General features: G+C 28.7%; 2 protein-coding genes and 1 non-coding gene across 3 annotated transcripts; all 3 read left to right on the top strand.

Annotated features, from left to right (window-relative positions):
• Positions 1-5,646: 5,646 nt before the first annotated feature.
• Positions 5,647-5,720, top strand: TRNAR-UCU (transfer RNA arginine (anticodon UCU)). Its single transcript has one exon. It is a non-coding gene; the product is annotated as a tRNA-Arg (tRNA).
• A 605-nt stretch (positions 5,721-6,325) lies between these two features.
• On the top strand, positions 6,326-8,549 carry LOC137823021 (xanthotoxin 5-hydroxylase CYP82C4). Its single transcript, XM_068628090.1, has 2 exons — positions 6,326-7,419; positions 7,746-8,549. The coding sequence occupies exons 1-2, from the start codon at positions 6,457-6,459 to the stop codon at positions 8,367-8,369; spliced, it is 1,587 nt and encodes a 528-aa protein (XP_068484191.1). The 5' UTR covers positions 6,326-6,456; the 3' UTR covers positions 8,370-8,549.
• A 2,263-nt stretch (positions 8,550-10,812) lies between these two features.
• Positions 10,813-12,972, top strand: LOC137821782 (cytochrome P450 CYP82D47). Its single transcript, XM_068626535.2, has 2 exons — positions 10,813-11,853; positions 12,173-12,972. The coding sequence occupies exons 1-2, from the start codon at positions 10,942-10,944 to the stop codon at positions 12,821-12,823; spliced, it is 1,563 nt and encodes a 520-aa protein (XP_068482636.2). The 5' UTR covers positions 10,813-10,941; the 3' UTR covers positions 12,824-12,972.
• Positions 12,973-18,029: the final 5,057 nt, after the last annotated feature.

Genomic DNA, 18,029 nt, shown 5'->3' with positions numbered 1-18,029 from the left:
TTTGCATCTAAGAGAGTTATGATTTCTCTCTGAAACCCATTATTTCTTTTCCTTTTCTTACCACTAACTTCAGCCTTTCGATTTCAAAGTTTCTTCACAATTTATTTCGTATTCATTTTTATTTACAATTTTTGTAATTAATTATAAAATATCACTTTATTTTAATATTTATGCTAGAAATAGTAAAAATATTTTCCTTCTTTTTTTCATCATCTATACCTATATATAAAGATATAAAGGAGATTATCCTATTTAAATCACTACAAGAAAATTAGGAACTAATTTTAAAAACAAAAAATAATTAGTTACTATAGTAACTAAATTAGAAACAATTTTAGAAACTACTAAAAAAAACCATCCATAAAATTGTCATATTAAGACGGAAAATACTTCAAAATATTCTTTTTCAAACCCACATTAATCTGATATCTTATAAAAATATAAATATAAACTTTTAAGTAGGATGACAAAGCGGGGCGGGCTATGCCGGCGGGCCCGCGGCCCGCAGGTAAAAAACGCGGGGCGGGCTAACCTTTTCAACCCGCTAACTCGCATTAGCCCGCGGCCCGCGCGGGCTAGCAGCGGGGTGGGGCGGGCTGGCTCGCTAACCTGCAAGAAAAAAAAATGTCATTTTTTAATGTGTGCAGATGACGGAGAAGATTATAATTATGAAAAAAATGAATGAAAGTTCTTCTAAGGCGACATCCAATGTTATTGAAATGGAAGAATGTCAATAATGTTTATGTTTAATGTTTTTTAATTAATGTTTATGTTTAATGTTTTGGAATTAGGTGTGTTTAATGTTTTGGAAGTGGAAGAATAGTGATATTTGATATTTATCTTAATGTTTAATTTTTTGACGTTTGACTATGTTTGAAAAGGAAGAAAAAAAAATTGGATTTGATAGTAACAAATGTTGAAGCTGGAGGAAGCTTCTTCCCTACCAAGGCTTGATGTGTGTTTGATGAAGAAAATGGCTTGAGAGCTTTGAAGATTGTAATAGGTTTTTAGATTCATATGTAATTAGGCTTGTAAGTGTGTATGATTGCCTTTTGCTGTGCAGCCTATCCTAGATGCCTAACCAAGTCTAGATCAAGCACATGATGTGGTTAAATGGTTTTTGAAAAGCTTTTGAAATGTTTTTAACAGTTTTAAAACAGTACACAAATAAATCTGTTTTATAGAGAAAGAATCTGTTTATTTCTTCTCTGTTAAAAAGGCTTTTATTAAATAGTTTTTAGAAAGCTTTTTAAAATGGTTTTAACAGTTTTAAAACATTATACAAATAAATCTGTTTTATGGAGAAAGAATCTGTTTATTTCTTCTCTGTTAAAAGGCTTTTCTAAATTTCTGGAAAGGCACCAAGGGAAAGCTCAGTTCGTTATTTCAGTTAAGCTGAGCTGGCCTGTGTGTTATTCTTTAATCTGTTTTACTGTGAAAGAACAGGTTTATTCCTTGGTGAGTTGAAAGGTTTTTCACAAGTTAGTTAGGGCTCCAAAGGTACCACTCAGACAGTTATTTCTGTTAAGCTGAGTTGGCAGTTTTTACAAAATAAACCTGTTAAGTTCAAAACTGAATCTGTTGTTTTCTTAACTGCTTTTCAACTGTTTTTTGAAAAGAAGTTAGAAACTGTTTTCTATATAAACAATGTCTCTCTCACATGAAAGAGTGCTGAGGAATTACGCTTTTGACAGAGATCAAACAACTTCCATGTGAGAAGAAGGATTGAAAGGGTTTTTGAAAGGTTTTCCAAAGAGATTTTCAAGTGTGCTTGTTCTAGGAAACCTTGAATCTTGGTGAAGGTGCTGGTGCAGTTTCTGCAGCAAATTGAACTACTGGTTTTGAGTTCTTGCATCTTCTTTTCAGGTGTAATCTTTCCTTTATTCTGTTTTGTAAAGGTGTAAGTGTTAGTCACTCCTTGATAGGGTTTCTTGGAGTGCAAGGTGTGCTGAAATAGGGTTTTTCAGCATTGTGTGTGGTGTTCTTGTAGTGTTCAAGAACTGCTGGTTTTGTAAGTGATTGGCACTGTTTTTTAGTGAATTCCACCTTGGGGTAAGGTGAGACTGGATGTAGCTCTGTATGAGTGAACCAGTATAAAAACGTGTGTATCTTGCATTCTCATCCCTGCACTCTTTTCTGTTTTTGCTTAATTTTGTCAAGAACTAAATCTGTTCTTTTTAAATTGAATCTGTTAATTCTGGGTTAAGTGAAAACTGTTCTTCCTGTCTTGTTAAAGTTTTCTGATCATAAACAAGGTTGCTGCATATAATGGCTTAAGTGAATTGTGAACAAACTGACCATTCATTAAAACCTGTGAAAGGATCATTTTTCTTGAAATCTTGTGTTGTGTAATTTTGGTTGATCTCTAAGTATAGCTATATCCTTTATCCTCACAATATTAAGCTGATCTGGTTCTGTTCTGATTCTCTGTTGATCACAATTTTACAGTGAACAAAATTCAAATTGTGCCAATACTGCTCTGAAAAATCAATCTGTTTCATATAAAAACAATCTGTTCTTTTTGCCTCTGGAATACTGAAAAATTGTGTGTTCTTGCGAAAATTTTATAAGCTCAATTCACCCCTCCCCTCTTGAACTTAGACACTAATAGACCCAACAACAAATATATAGGTTTAATTTGACAATTTTTTAAGAACAAAATGTAAAAAAAATAATATTTAATTTAAAAAAGAAAGACTGCGGGCCAGCTCTTATGCGGGGCAGGTCGGGAATTCTAACCCACAATAACTTTGCGGGACGGGCCAATGCGGGGCGGGCTGACCCGCTTTGCCACCCCTACTTTTAAATTATTGTATACCTTGATCATCAAACACTCAAATATTTAAACAATAATAATTGGAATAGTTTAAGTACTAAAATTAATAAACCAAATTTGCTTAATTTGAAAATAAATTAACATAATTAATTTGGAAAAGTCACTAAAATAGAAACATATATAATTTAATTAAAAAAACATAACGAATAAGTTATCATATATCATTGAAGACTGGATCTAATGTATTGTTTGCTTTGGGTGTGGGAGCTCTGTCACTACAAGAAAATCATGAAATAAAAACTAATTTTTAGAGACCAAAATAATTAGTTACAATAGTAACTAAATTAGAGACAATTTTAGAAATTAAAACAAAAATTGGTTTCTAAATTAGTTTCTATTATTGTTAAATAGTTTCCAAATTGGTATCTAATTAGCAACCAAGGTTTTAGAGACCAAATTTATAAACTAAATAATTGGTAGTTAAAACCTTGGTTGCTAATTAGATACCAATTTATAAACTATTTAATAATAATATAAACTAATTTAGAAACCAATTTTTGTTTTAGTTTCTAAAATGGTATCTAATTTAGTTACTATTGCAACTAATTATTTTAGTTTCTAAAAATTGGTTTCTATTTCATGATTTCCTTGTAGTGTGTCACAGGTTTTTTCTTAAAACAAAGTAAAGGTTGTGTTTGGATTGTAGAGTGAATGTGTCAAGATATGAGGGAGTGAATGCATGAGGATTTAAGAGAAAACGGTAAAGAAAGTGAGTATGTTCGGATCGAGATATTTTAGAGCAAATGTATGAGAAAAATTTATTGAAATTTGTGTGTGATGTGATGGTTGTGAAGAAATAATTTATGTAATAACTAATATTTGTATTTAGATAATTTTAATAATATTTAATTTATTTCATTTGTATTATATTATCATATATATTAACTATGTAATAAACAAAAATAATTTGCCACTTTTAAAAAGACACTTACGAGGATTAAAAAATAAATGTATTTAAATAATTTTTTTATATCGACTTCTAAGCGAGATTACATATGTGAAATGAATTTAGTTTTTGCAAAACTATTAAATCAACTATAATTGAATGAACTACTTTATTATAGTACATTCTAATTTTAAAAGAAAAAAAAATGAAATTTTAAAATTTAATACATATTTCAGAATTTGATTTAATTACCTTATTCGTTCTTATATTTGGGGTCAATATTAAAATATTTTTTTAAATGTATCAAATTGGTCATTTACATTAAGTCCCTCCTAACCGATGTTGCTTACGTGGCAGAGAGAGAATGTGGCAGAGAGAATGTTTATGTAGGAGAGAGTATGTTTATGTGGAGAGATGTGAGATTGAGAGTTATTATTATTATTATTATTATTTTTTTATTATTATTATTATTATTATTATAGTTATTATTATTACTATTATTATTATCATTATTATTAATGTTATTATTATTACTATTGTTATTTTTATTACTATTATTATTATTAATATTAATATTAATATTTTTATTTTTATTTTTATTATTATTATTATTGATATTTTTATTACTATTATTATTATTAATATTAATATTAATAATATTATTATTATTATTTCTATTATTATTATTATTTCTATTATTATTATTACTAATAAAAAATTAATAATAATAAAAATAGTAATAATAATAATAGTAATAATAATAATATTAATACTAAGAAAAATAATATTAATATTAAGAATAATAATAATAATATTAATATTAAGAAAAATAATATTAATATTAAGAAAAATAATATTAATATTAAGAAAAATAATATTAATATTAAGAAAAATAATATTAATATTAAGAATAATAATAATAATATAAATATTAAGAAAAATAATTAATAATAACAGTAATAATAATAATAATAGTAATAATAATAATATTTATATTAAGAAAAAGATAATAACAATAATATTTATATTAAGAAAAAGATAATAACAATAATATTTATATTAAGAAATAATAATAATAATAATAATAATAACTCTTAATCTCACCTCTTTCTCCACATTACTCTCTCCCACATAAACACTCTCTCTGCCTCATAGACATTCTCTCTGCCACGTAAACAACACATGACGCTGTTAGTGAAATGACTAATTTGAATACATTTTAAAAAATATAGGGATCAAATTGATTTTTTTAAAAACCACGGTACCAAATTAATTATTAACCCAAAATGTAGGAACGAATAAGGTAATTAAATCTCAAATTTTCAAACTCAAAATAAAGAAAAAGGATATGTTAGTTTAAGTTAATTCTAGTCAACTTTAATCTAAACATTCACAATCTATTGCCGCCGTGTTTCATCCTCCCCTGACTTACATCGATAAGGAATCAATTCTTAATCAAGTGACATTTTATTAAACGGTTGACTAATGGATGATTTGGCATGTGAACACCAAAGTAATTATTATCTTACCTTTTCCTGCATCTCATCATGTTGTCATTTACACACTGTTTCTATCCCAGTGGTTGACTATTTTTAGCTTAGCAATATTTCTCAATATTGTGATTATAATATATATATAAACTTAAATTACATGATCAATGGAGCAATTAAGCATGAAACAATGGTGACCTCCTTTAGTTTATATAGTAAATGTTCTTATCTCTTATTGAGAGGGTGTGAATTAGACCACTTCGTACCAATGTGTGTTTTAAATGATCGAATAATATAATTAACACTCTTTATAACACCTATATCTACAACCTCTTTTTTTCTCTCTCTACTAATATAATGTTATATGTTCACAAATTACTTTTTATTAACGTAACTAGAGTAATGACAATTTAGCCTTTTACAGTGTTTAATAAGCGCCTGTGGCCTAATGGATAAGGCGCCTGACTTCTAATCAGGCGATTGTGGGTTCGAGGTCCCACCGGGCGTGAATTTGATTTTCTACATTGATTAAAAAATATTTATAAAATTTTATTTATTATCTAGTACAAATTTAAATGGCCCCCATTAACCTACCTACACATTTGTAAGTAAATTTTATTATTGACACATTTTTTTTTCCTTGTAAATGAAAAAAAGCCAGGTGTATATTGTGAAGGACCATCTCCACCATAGGCATGTATAGTAGTAATGATTTCTCCTTCCTCACCTACAGCATTGGCAGATGATAGCATAAAGAGTATAGGATAAAATAATTAGACATGAAGAGAAAGAGGCATGAATAATGATCTGCTTAGCTTTAGTAGTTGGTGGTTTACAAAATGCTCTGACTTAAACAGCTTTAGCTAATTTAATCAAGACTAAAATTATATTTAATTTAAAATTAAAATTTAGAAAAGTGAATTTAGTTGAATAATTAGTGGAGAAATATACATGTAATATAAAAAGGTTGAAAGACACTTCCGGAATTTTAGATCTGCTAGCATTTTATTACAGTTTAGGAAGACAAAATGTAGTCAAAAGTATAGATATTAGATACCTGTAGCATCATCATTTCTCAACAATATATATGTAGCACAGAATTTGTTTATGTGCAACGGGATAGGGTGAGGTTGGGCAGAAACCATTGTTAAAGATAAGGCATGCTTCAGGCTACTGAATTCAGTACTATTTGCATTATAAATTGATTGAGCACCATCTCCATTTCGTACAATCTTTTCAAAACCATGGATTCCTCCTTGCAATTAACCATTGTAACCATTTCGGTGTCCTTGCTAGTATTTCTCTGGCATGCTTTTCTTGGGAAGAAGAGAAATAAAGGAGGTAGGAACAATAGTAAGGAAGCTCCGGTCCCAGTTGGTGCATGGCCACTTATTGGTCACCTACACCTTCTGGGTGGCGACGACCAACTTCTGTACCGAACACTAGGAACAATGGCTGATCAATACGGACCAGCGTTTAACATCTGGCTCGGTACTCGCAGAGCATTTGTAGTTAGCAGCTGGGAAGTGGCTAAAGAATGTTTCACAACCAATGACAAGGCACTTGCCTCACGTCCCACAACAGTTGCTGCAAAGCACATGGGATACAACTACGCAGTGTTTGGTTTCGCCCCTTACAGTCCCTTTTGGCGTGAGATGAGAAAGATTGCAACTCTTGAACTTCTTTCCAACCGCAGGCTCGAAATGCTGAAGCATGTAAGAGTGTCAGAACTCAATACGGGCATAAAGGAGTTATACAACTCTTGGGTCCAAAACAGGTCTCAACCGGTGGTTGTAGAACTGAACCGGTGGTTGGAGGATTTGACTCTGAACATGGTGGTTAGAATGGTGGCGGGGAAACGCTACTTTGGTGCCTCGGCAACGTGTGATGATGATGAAGCAAGGCGATGCCAGAAGGCTATTAATCAGTTCTTTCATCTAATTGGGATTTTTGTTGTTTCGGATGCGCTTCCGTTTCTGCGCTGGTTTGATTTGCAGGGGCACGAGAGGGCAATGAAGAAAACTGCCAAGGAGTTGGATTCCATACTTGAAGGGTGGCTACAGGAGCATCGAATGCAAAGAGTTGATGGTGAAGTTAAAGTAGAGGGTGAACAAGATTTCATTGATGTCATGTTGGATCTTCAGAAGACTGGTCACCTATCAAATTTCCAATATGATTCCGATACCAGCATCAAATCCACATGTCTAGTAAGTCATTCAACTCAACAACCTAATTTATTTCTTAATATTTTACTTCATGTTTTCTTTGCTTAACCATTAGCTTAATTAGTTTGGATACTGTTTACTTAATGAGCTCGTGTGTCTCTATATATATATAAATCACCAAAATTCTGAAGTTATTCTGTTACCTACTAGTTGAGAGGCTCTTCATTAGATAAACTTTTCTGACTGTACTTTCTGGTTGAAAAGCTTTGCAAGCTAGAAACTAAACTTAATTTTACTTAATTCCCTGTAACGATACTTTTACTGCTGAATTTTGATTGCTATACTTTTTTGTCTGTGAATATGTGCAGGCAATTATACTTGGTGGCAGTGATACCTCAGCGGGCACACTTACTTGGGCCATCTCATTACTCCTCAACAATCGGCAAGCATTGAAAAAGGCCCAAGAAGAATTGGACCTGAATGTTGGCATGGAAAGGCAAGTTGAGGAGTCAGACATTAGAAACCTTGCATATCTTCAAGCCATTATCAAGGAAACCTTGCGGCTATACCCAGCTGGGCCTCTCCTTGGGCCAAGGGAAGCCCAAGAAGATTGCAATGTTGGTGGTTATGATGTCCCTGCTGGCACCCGCTTGGTGGTTAACCTGTGGAAGATTCACAGGGATCCAAGGGTGTGGGAAGAGCCTTCTGCTTTCAGACCTGAGAGATTTCTGACAAGTGATGCTGTTGATGTTCGAGGCCAAAACTTCGAACTCATTCCCTTTGGCTCCGGTAGAAGGTCTTGTCCTGGCATGTCTTTTGCACTCCAAGTTCTTCACTTGACATTGGCTCGTCTGCTTCATGCATTTGAATTTGCAACCCCATCAGATGAACCAGTTGACATGACGGAGAGTCCCGGTTTAACAATTCCTAAGGCAACTCCGTTGGAGGTTCTTCTCACTCCACGCCTTCCACCTCAGTTATATGCCTACTAAATTAACCATGCATATATACCTGCATGCATCTTCTAATAAAACCTTTTACTTTATTCTTCAAACTAGAATTCATGAAATTCCAGTTCTTGTGTTAGCCCATGATGAGATCAGACCGTTACAGTGAAAAGTCAGTGTTATATCATACTCTTATATTTGCGATATCAAATTTATTAGTGCAAACATTACCCTCTCAAGTTATACAAAAATATATAAACTGAATAATGAAAATTTAGATGACATACATGTGACTATTCTCAAGTTTTAGGTTTAACTTAAAGGATATTGTACAATTTTTCTAGAAAAAATCATAGAGAAGAGAAAATATAAACAAAAAATATTAAATAATTAATCTCATATTATAGTTCATGATATGTATTTCATTATAGGATACTAATGGAGTGAACTAAAAGATATCGATATTGTTTTTCACGATTAGTTTCTGTAGAATTTTTTTTTAAAGGTAAAGAAAACCATTATGTGTTTTAGGAATTTTTTTATATTTATTCTAAAGACTTAAAAACATACAATTGCGTCAAATTAAGAGAATATAATATATTTAGGACATAAATATATACACATATAATGAGTTTTAAATTTATTGAAAATTAGTCAATTAAATATATACTTATATATACATATAATGAAAGATTAAACTAAATAAATATATAGTGTAAACCTTAAAATTATCAAAAAAATTATGATTAGGAAATGAAAAAAGAAACATCACAAATGAAGTCCTGAATTTCACCTTCAATTATTTACAAAAGTCGTTTTCGTGGCCTTTGTTGTTTTCCTTTGAACCGTTCGTGCACGTCTCTAACATTTTCCTAACTCGTCAACGTTAAAGTCATAGACATCGCTCTCACTGAAAAAAACAAGAGAAACGGAATCAAGATGTATTATTTCCCAAAATGAGGTGTCTTTGCAAAATTCACTAATCAATATATTCTTTTAACTTTTTAACTTAAATATTAACGTTTATTAAATAATTATTTTATTTTTTAAACGTGTCAAACTATTATTTTTATTTTTCTAAAAGTAAAAATTGATTTAACAACTATTACACACAGTATAATAATACAATAATATAATAATATAAATGAATATAGTGAATGTTTAAAACATGGAAATTTTACCAAAATGGTGCAATTCGTGCGTGTGTTGTTCTATTATATAACAAATGTTCTGTATGAATTTAATATTATTTAACATAATTATTGAAATTTTTATTGACAAGTCAAATTCTCAATTACTAATCTCACATTTGTTAAAATTTAAGAACATTGACTTCAACCACATACTACTTACAACATTAGTGGAAAGATGGAGAACAGAGTCATACCTTTCACTTTTCTCTCGGTGAAACAACTGTTACTTTGGAAGATGTGGAATTGCAACCTCTACCATGACCTCCCATCTACCTACAATCCAATGTCATCCATGCAGTATTATCATCCAATAATACCTTCACAGGTGTTCGGAAATCAGAGTGATGACAATGAAGTCGAAGACACTGACGATGACATTCCACCTTTGCCCCCTCCTACCTTCCATTCGAAAGTCACAAGGACAACCATGAAGACAACGAATAACACTATGTGGCACAACTTCTCATAGATGACAACATTTCCTACATTTCTATTTTTTAATCATATATAAATTGTACTTATTTATCATTTAATAAATATTGTTTAAATCATACTCCTTTTATTTATAATTGTATCAACTATAAACGCTACTTCACCAACATAATTTCATTTTTTTTAAAACAACAAAAAATAGTTTTAATTTTAACAATATTTAAAAACTACTAAATATTTTAGGTAACTTTGTTTTTTCATGAAAAAAAATAGTTTTAATTTTTTTAATATTATTTATCTATAAAATGAATGTTTTTACAATATTCTTATTCACTTTATGAAATTTTAAACAATTTTTAAATTATTATTATATATATTTTTTAATTTTAAAAAATATTAATTATTTAAAAAAAATCAATTTAACTTGTCAACTATACTGAAGTTGAAAACTTTAATTAAAAATAGAAAAAAAAAGTGGACAGATAACTTTAACTAAAAAATTTCAAGGCAATTTCTCCCTCCATCATATCAATTTCAGCACCCAATCAGTTCTAGAAAATGACAAAAATATCCCTCTTAAATGACGAAAATAACATTACACAAAAATGGAAAAATTATTTTTGAAACTTTTATCTGAAATATTTTGGATTTCAATTTTCGAAACATATTTTTGAATTCTGAAATTTTTTAATCCAGAATGTATTTTTAGTTTTGTGTTTAGAATTTTTTTTTCTAGTATGTATTTTTTTATTTCTCAATTATAATTATTATTTTTGATTTTTTAATTTGGAATAAGGGTAATTTTGGAAATTTAAAAAATTGATTTCATGAAGGTTAAAATTGATATGGTGCAGGAAGAATTTGCCAAATTTCTATTCCCGTATTCTTTCTGCATTTACTATTTGCTTAATACTCAAACTGAATTGTCCCATTTTGGGGAAATTTCCTTTAAATATAGTCCATAGAAGTTGATCCAGTGCTCGCAACTTGTCATGGAAGCAGTAGCGCTTGTTGGAGTAGCTGTCTTAGTGTTAATCTGTCACTTCCTCAAATGGGCTACAGCAGGTTCTGCACGCAAGCCACCGGAAGCAGCCGGTGCCTGGCCTTTGATCGGCCACCTTCACCTCTTTGGTCGCTCCGGTCAGCCTCTATACGAAGCCCTAGGAGGCTTAGCAGACAAGTATGGCCCAATATTCAGCATCCGAATCGGTGTGCATCACGCGGTAGTGGTGAGTTCTTGGGAGTTAGCGAAGGAGTGTTTCACCACTCTCGACGTTGTTGTCTCATCTCGTCCCAAATTCACCGCCGCAAAAATCTTGACATACGACTATGCTAGTTTTGCGTTCTCCCCTTATGGAGATTTCTGGCGCGACATGCATAAGATTACGGTTTCGGACCTACTTTCTACTCGACGTGGTGAACTGCTTCGAGGAATTAGAGTTTCGGAGGTGCAGAGCTCGTTGAGAGAACTATACATAACGTGGGTGGAGAAAAGAGGTGATTTGTTGGTGGAGATGAAGCAGTGGTTCGGGAACATGAATCTGAACGTGATTCTGAGGATGGTTGCGGGAAAGCGATACTCTGTGGGGAGTGGAGATGAGGAACGGATGAGGCGGATTCGGAGGGTACTGAGAGAGTTTTTTAATCTGCTGGGGGTGGTTGTGATTGGGGATGCGATTCCGTTTCTTGGGTGGCTTGATATGGGGGGTGAACTGAAGGAGATGAGAAAAACGGCTGCAGAAATGGATAGCTTCATTTCTGAATGGTTAGAAGAACATCGCCAACGAAGAGACTCGGATGGGAGGAAAAGAGAGGAAGACTTCATTGATGTGTTGCTGTCTGCTCTTGACGGGGTCGACCTTGCTGGTTACGATGCCGACACTGTCATTAAAGCCACATGTTTGGTATGCTGTCTCAAAACTAAATTTTTCATTGAGTTTAACATGCATAGTTTATTGTTAGATCATTCTAAATATCCATTGTATTTTGTGGTGGATTTGAGCGGCAAAAGGAGAAGGAAAATGAGAAATAAGAAGAAAAAGGAGGAAAAAGTAAAAAAGTATATAACAAGGTAACAAGATGTGATTGTAAGAGAAAAAATAACAAATTTTTTAATTACGATTAAGAACGATTTAGGCTAGTTGTTATCACTCAAGAGGTTGAATAATGGAGATTTTATCCGAAATTTACAATTGCTAATGGCACTGTTGTTGCATCTTACAGACGTTAATTTCTGCAGCAACGGATACTACAACAGCTACTATGACTTGGGCATTATCGTTATTGTTGAATAATCGCCATGCCTTGAAGAAAGTTCAAGATGAATTGGATGAGCATGTGGGCATGGAAAAACTGGTTAACGAATCTGACATAAACAAATTAGTTTACCTTCAAGCTGTAGTTAAAGAGTCAATGAGATTGCATGCAGCTGCACCACTTCCAGGTCCACGTGAATTCACAAATGATTGTACCTTAGGTGGATACCATGTCCAAGCAGGTACCAGATTGATTTTGAACAGTTGGAAGATGCAAAGAGACCCACGTGTATGGCCAAATCCATTGGAGTTTCAACCAGAAAGGTTCCTCAGCACCCACAAGGGTGTGGATGTGAAGGGTCAACATTTTGAGCTACTTCCCTTTGGTGGTGGAAGAAGGTCGTGCCCTGGCATGTCATTTGCCCTTCAAATGACACACTTAGCTTTAGCAGCTTTTTTGCAAGCATTTAAAGTCACAACACTGAACAATGAACCAGTTGACATGAGTGCCATCTTTGGACTCACACTCATCAAAGCCACCCCGCTTCAGCTTTTAATCCAACCTCGTTTACCACATCAACTCCTTAGTATTCAAACTAAGCAAAATCCACCGCCTTAATAATGCATCCTAATTAGGTTTAGGTAGGTCATTGTCCTTACCAACTCCTTGAATTGGTATCTATGTACAATTATTAGAACTCTGTGTACAATTTTATAGGACTGCGATATTGTGTTTCAAACTAATAATAATAATAATAATTAGTTAAATGTTTGATTAAAACAGTAATATGCTGCACAAAATAAATAGTCCTTTTTAAACTTGAAGCCAAAGTTAAAATTCGGGCCTGCAATTAAATCAGTAAAAACATATTTTTTTTTTCAATTTTAATTCATTAATCGAATTATTAAAGAATCTCAAAATAAATTAAAAATAGATTTATATTAAAATTTTAGAAAGATAAAAAAATATTAATCAAATTATTAAAAAACATTTCAATATAATTTAAAAATCATGCATGGCAAGACTTCTGTAAAAAAGTCCTAGATTAGTATCATGACTTCTATAATAAAAATAAAAATATAAAAAATAACAATTTTTAAAAATAAAAGTCATATATATTAAGCATAACTTCTCTAAAATTAAAACATAAAATAAAAATTACAGTTGTTTTTGTAAAAAAAAATCTAAAATTCCAAACTAAACTCATTTACTATTTTTTTTTATGAATTAAATTAAATTAAGGGAATACATATCTCATCCCAACACTTTACTACTTGATTTTCTTTCCCTTCCTTCTTCCTATTTGTTAAAAGAAATTAAAAAAATCAAGATGAAATTCGGCTTTTCATCATTGCCACCATCCAATTCAGAGGAAAAAAAAGTCTCATTTTCTGATCTGAGACTCGTCAGCTGCACTCCTTCTTCAACACTGGCCCCACTTTCTCATACTTCCATCCTTCTCCATTTTTCCACCCTTATCTTGTAGGGTTTTTTTCTTCTTTATCCATGACTTCACCTTCGTCATTGTTCTTACCTCTTTGCACGTCAAAACTTTGTTAAGGACTCGAGTTTTCTCCTTGGTTTTCTATCGTATTCAATTTTTTAAGTTTTTTATTTTGTTTTGTATTTGAGTTTTCTTTTTCATCTTATGTCATGTTGCTGTTCTCTTCTTCACCTCAACATGTTCTCTTCTTCGCCTCTTTGGTCCCTTTCAGATACTTGAACACTTTGCGTCGTTTTTCTCACTCTTATCTGTTTTCTGATCATGATTCAAACCTGCAGCAGCCTATATGGAAACTTCTTTCTTGTGTTTCCACCCTCATTTTTTAAATGCAAATGTTAATTTAAAATTAAAGTTAATATATTTATTTTAAATTTTTCATAAAAAATATTTAAGTTAAAAAATAAACAAACATTAAATAAAAAACAATTTATTTTATTTTTTCTTAGAGGACTCTGCTACAGTTGTATTCCTCGTATAGTAGTGAACGCTGTTCAAATGAAAAAACAAACGATACAGGATACGAGAATGATGATTTTGCAATTAGTTGACACATTTCACTTTCGAAAATGATATTTGACACTTAGAGTTATAAACAACTCTTATTTGATGGGTTTCAAAATAAATACATATAATAAAAATAAATTTAAAATTAAATAATATAAAAAAGTATTAAAATAATAATATTAAAAGTTATAGTGTAGTTGTATCATTATCCTTTCACTTTTCCAATCACCAGAATCGCAAATTCCATCGTAGTTCAAAAAGTTATTTTTATGATAAGGAATAACAACATACATTTACATTAAAATTATTATGAAGTGAATTAAGCATATTTTTAATCCATTACCCATTCATTTTCAACTGCAAACAAAATTACAAAAAATGAAAACAAGTCTTCAATAACATAAAGATAATTTGTTAGTTTTTTTTAAAAAAAAATTTAATATTTTCATTATTACAGATTATTAGCCAGATTCGAATCTAAGTCTTTTGAGTGACCCAGGGAAGCATTGACCACTAGACCAAACAAGTTCTTTGATCATATTATCATTTTTATTATACTTATACATATTAATATAATTTAAACATATTAATATAATTTATACATATAATATAATTTATACATATAATATAATTTATACATATTAATATAATTTATACATATAATATAATTTATACATATTAATATAATTTATACATATAATATAATTTATACATATAATATAATTTATACATATTAATATAATTTATACATATAATATAATTTATACATATTAATATAATTTATACATATAATATAATTTATACATATTAATATAATTTATACATATAATATAATTTATACATATAATATAATTTATACATATTAATATAATTTATACATATAATATAATTTATACATATTAATATAATTTATACATATAATATAATTTATACATATTAATATAATTTATACATATAATATAATTTATACATATTAATATAATTTATACATATAATATAATTTATAAACATATTAATATAATTTATACATATAATATAATTTATACATATTAATATAATTTATACATATTAATATAATTATTATTAATAATAATAATAAAATAAATTATATTTATATTATTATTATTAATATTATTCATATTATTAATATTTATTAATGTTATAATTAATATTATTATTAACATTATATTCATATTATTAATATTATTATTAATATTATTAATATTTATTAATGTTATAATTAATATTATTATTAACATTATATTCATATTATTAATATTTATTAATATTATTATTAATATTATTATTAACATTATTATTAATATTAATATTATTAATATTATTATTAATAGTATTAATATTCATATTATTATTAATATTTATTATTATTATTATTATTATTAGTATTAATATTCATATTATTATTAATATTTATTAATATTATTATTAATATTATTAGTATTAATATTCATATTATCAATATTATATTCATATTATTAATATTAATTTTGATATAAATATACATTTAGATATTTATTGTGTGTGTATAGTAGTTTTATTTGACTTGAGTAATATTACTTTTATCCGGATATAGATAGATAGAGAGAAAAAGGAAGAAATTATATAATATTAATATAACTTTAATACTATAAATACATATATATATTGATTAATATATTTCTTTATTTAATCATTAATTTTTTAAAACTCATGGTTAAATTTAAATTTACTTTCATATTATATATATATATATATATATATTAATATAAAATTATTTGATATCTTATTTTCAAATATAGGTTATTATAGGTAGTTGTGAAGTTTTTGTTAGATGGCTATATAGGTGCTTGTATCTTACACTTTTTTTCTGATTTGAGATTCTTGTATAAGGATTGAAATATTCTTAAAATGTTTTGTTTAATTTTTTTTATTCTTTGTCGATAAAAAAAATCTTATTTTCAAATATTTACTTACATAGATTAAAATTGATATAATGTATAATTTTTAAAATATTTTAAATTATAAATTATTTAATCACTTTGTCATTATGATTTAAATATTAGTAGAAAGGGTTATTTAGTAACAACTTTTTACATAGATTTATGGAATAATTAATATAGTTTAAACTATAATGATATGCTAACTAGTAATCTGTATTAGAGATTTAATTAATAGTTAATGTAAAAGTCATCATTTTATGTTAAAAGATAATATTGTTTGTTGACAATATTCTTTACTATATATAACACACAAGTAAAACCAACTACCTATAATAAACTTAATTAAGTCAATATGATCGTAAAATAATAATTAATATGATAGTTGATTTTAATGTAATAGGTAATATGATGACTATGAGTATGACATATATTAAATTTGATTCATACTAATAGATAATATAATAAATTATGTTTAGATTCAAGTAGATTATAGATAAATTAAATGTGATTCATATGTTAATATTGTTAGTATCATTAATATTGTTAATATTATTATTATTATTAGTATTATTAATATTTTTAGTATTATTAATATTGTTAGTATTATTAATATTGTTAGTATTGTTAGTATTGTTAGTATTGTTAGTATTAATAATATTGTTAGTATTATTAATATTATTAATATTGTTAGTATTATTAATATTATTAATATTGTTAGTATTATTAATATTATTAATATTGTTAGTATTATTAATATTATTAATATTGTTAGTATTATTAATATTGTTAGTATTTTTAGTATTATTAATATTATTAATATTGTTAGTATTATGCTTAGTGTAGTGGTTAAATTTTACTTGATTGCTGAAAGATTGCTGAAGGAACCTGGCTTCGAATTCCATTCACTGCTAATTTTATTTTATAGTGCTAATATTTACATACGGATCAAAATCCGTATGTAATAATCTGTCGGAAAATTAAACATAAACAGGGATGGGTGAATACAACTACTAAAAAGATGTGTTTTGAACGCATTAATGCGAGCTATATTATATTCACATTTACAGTGTATGGTCCTAAGGAACTTCTAGTTTCTTCTGTTTCTCGATGAACAGGAAATGAGAGTAATCTATCTACTTCTGCAAGTCAAAATAAGTGGCTGAGTGCGTTTTCATTTCATGGTGATCAAAGGTATATGGTAAGAAAAAGTTAGGATGAGGCAAAAAAAAATCAGTGGCATGAAGAAGAAAGTTATGGTGTTAGTCAGCCAAAAAAAAAAACGAATAAAGAAGATGACGCACGGCAACTCAAATTCCAGGAGATATTGAAATTTATTGGGTTAGACTAAGGGAAATTGGGCCTGTGTACGATGGATTAGAGTCTTTTTGGATTACACATTCTTAGCAGTGAAGAAGAGATTATGATATCTCTAACTTAGGAAACATTCAGTTTCAAATTGAAGGGGCAAAGAACGGATCTAAATAATTGTATAATTATATTATTTCAAGTGATTAAATAACACAATAGATAAGTGGTTGTAAATTGATTATAATATTTGCAGAGTCATGATAATTTGACACTTCCATCATTATAATTTGTCACTTTCATCTCTTGAGCTCATATTACAACTTCATAAATGACTATTTTATTTATATTTATTTCATTATTATAATATAATATTTTATTATGAATAGTAATTGTGGATGTAGATGAACAATATCAACAAATATCTTTTCTATTAGCAGTGCTTATATTTGACTCTTTAAAAATTAAATATATCAGTTTAAAAATTCAATACATTAATATTTTAATTATATTTATTTATTTTTATTTTTAAATATTATTATATTAATTTAAGGTACGCTAAAAGAATCTT

The sequence above is a fragment of the Phaseolus vulgaris genome, chromosome 9 (assembly GCF_051622355.1).
Source record: "Phaseolus vulgaris cultivar YP4 chromosome 9, ASM5162235v1, whole genome shotgun sequence".
In the NCBI taxonomy this organism is placed as follows: Eukaryota; Viridiplantae; Streptophyta; class Magnoliopsida; order Fabales; family Fabaceae; genus Phaseolus; species Phaseolus vulgaris.
The sequence above is the reverse complement of the archived record's forward strand: the minus strand, read 5'-3'. Positions and strand labels throughout refer to the sequence as shown.

Coding starts and splice junctions, on each gene's coding strand:
- LOC137823021 (XM_068628090.1), top strand. CDS start 6,457: ATGGATTCCTCCTTGCAATTAACCATTGTAACCATTTCGGTGTCCTTG. Junction 7,420..7,745: donor GCATCAAATCCACATGTCTA/GTAAGTCATTCA, acceptor GAATATGTGCAG/GCAATTATACTTGGTGGCAG.
- LOC137821782 (XM_068626535.2), top strand. CDS start 10,942: ATGGAAGCAGTAGCGCTTGTTGGAGTAGCTGTCTTAGTGTTAATCTGT. Junction 11,854..12,172: donor TCATTAAAGCCACATGTTTG/GTATGCTGTCTC, acceptor TGCATCTTACAG/ACGTTAATTTCTGCAGCAAC.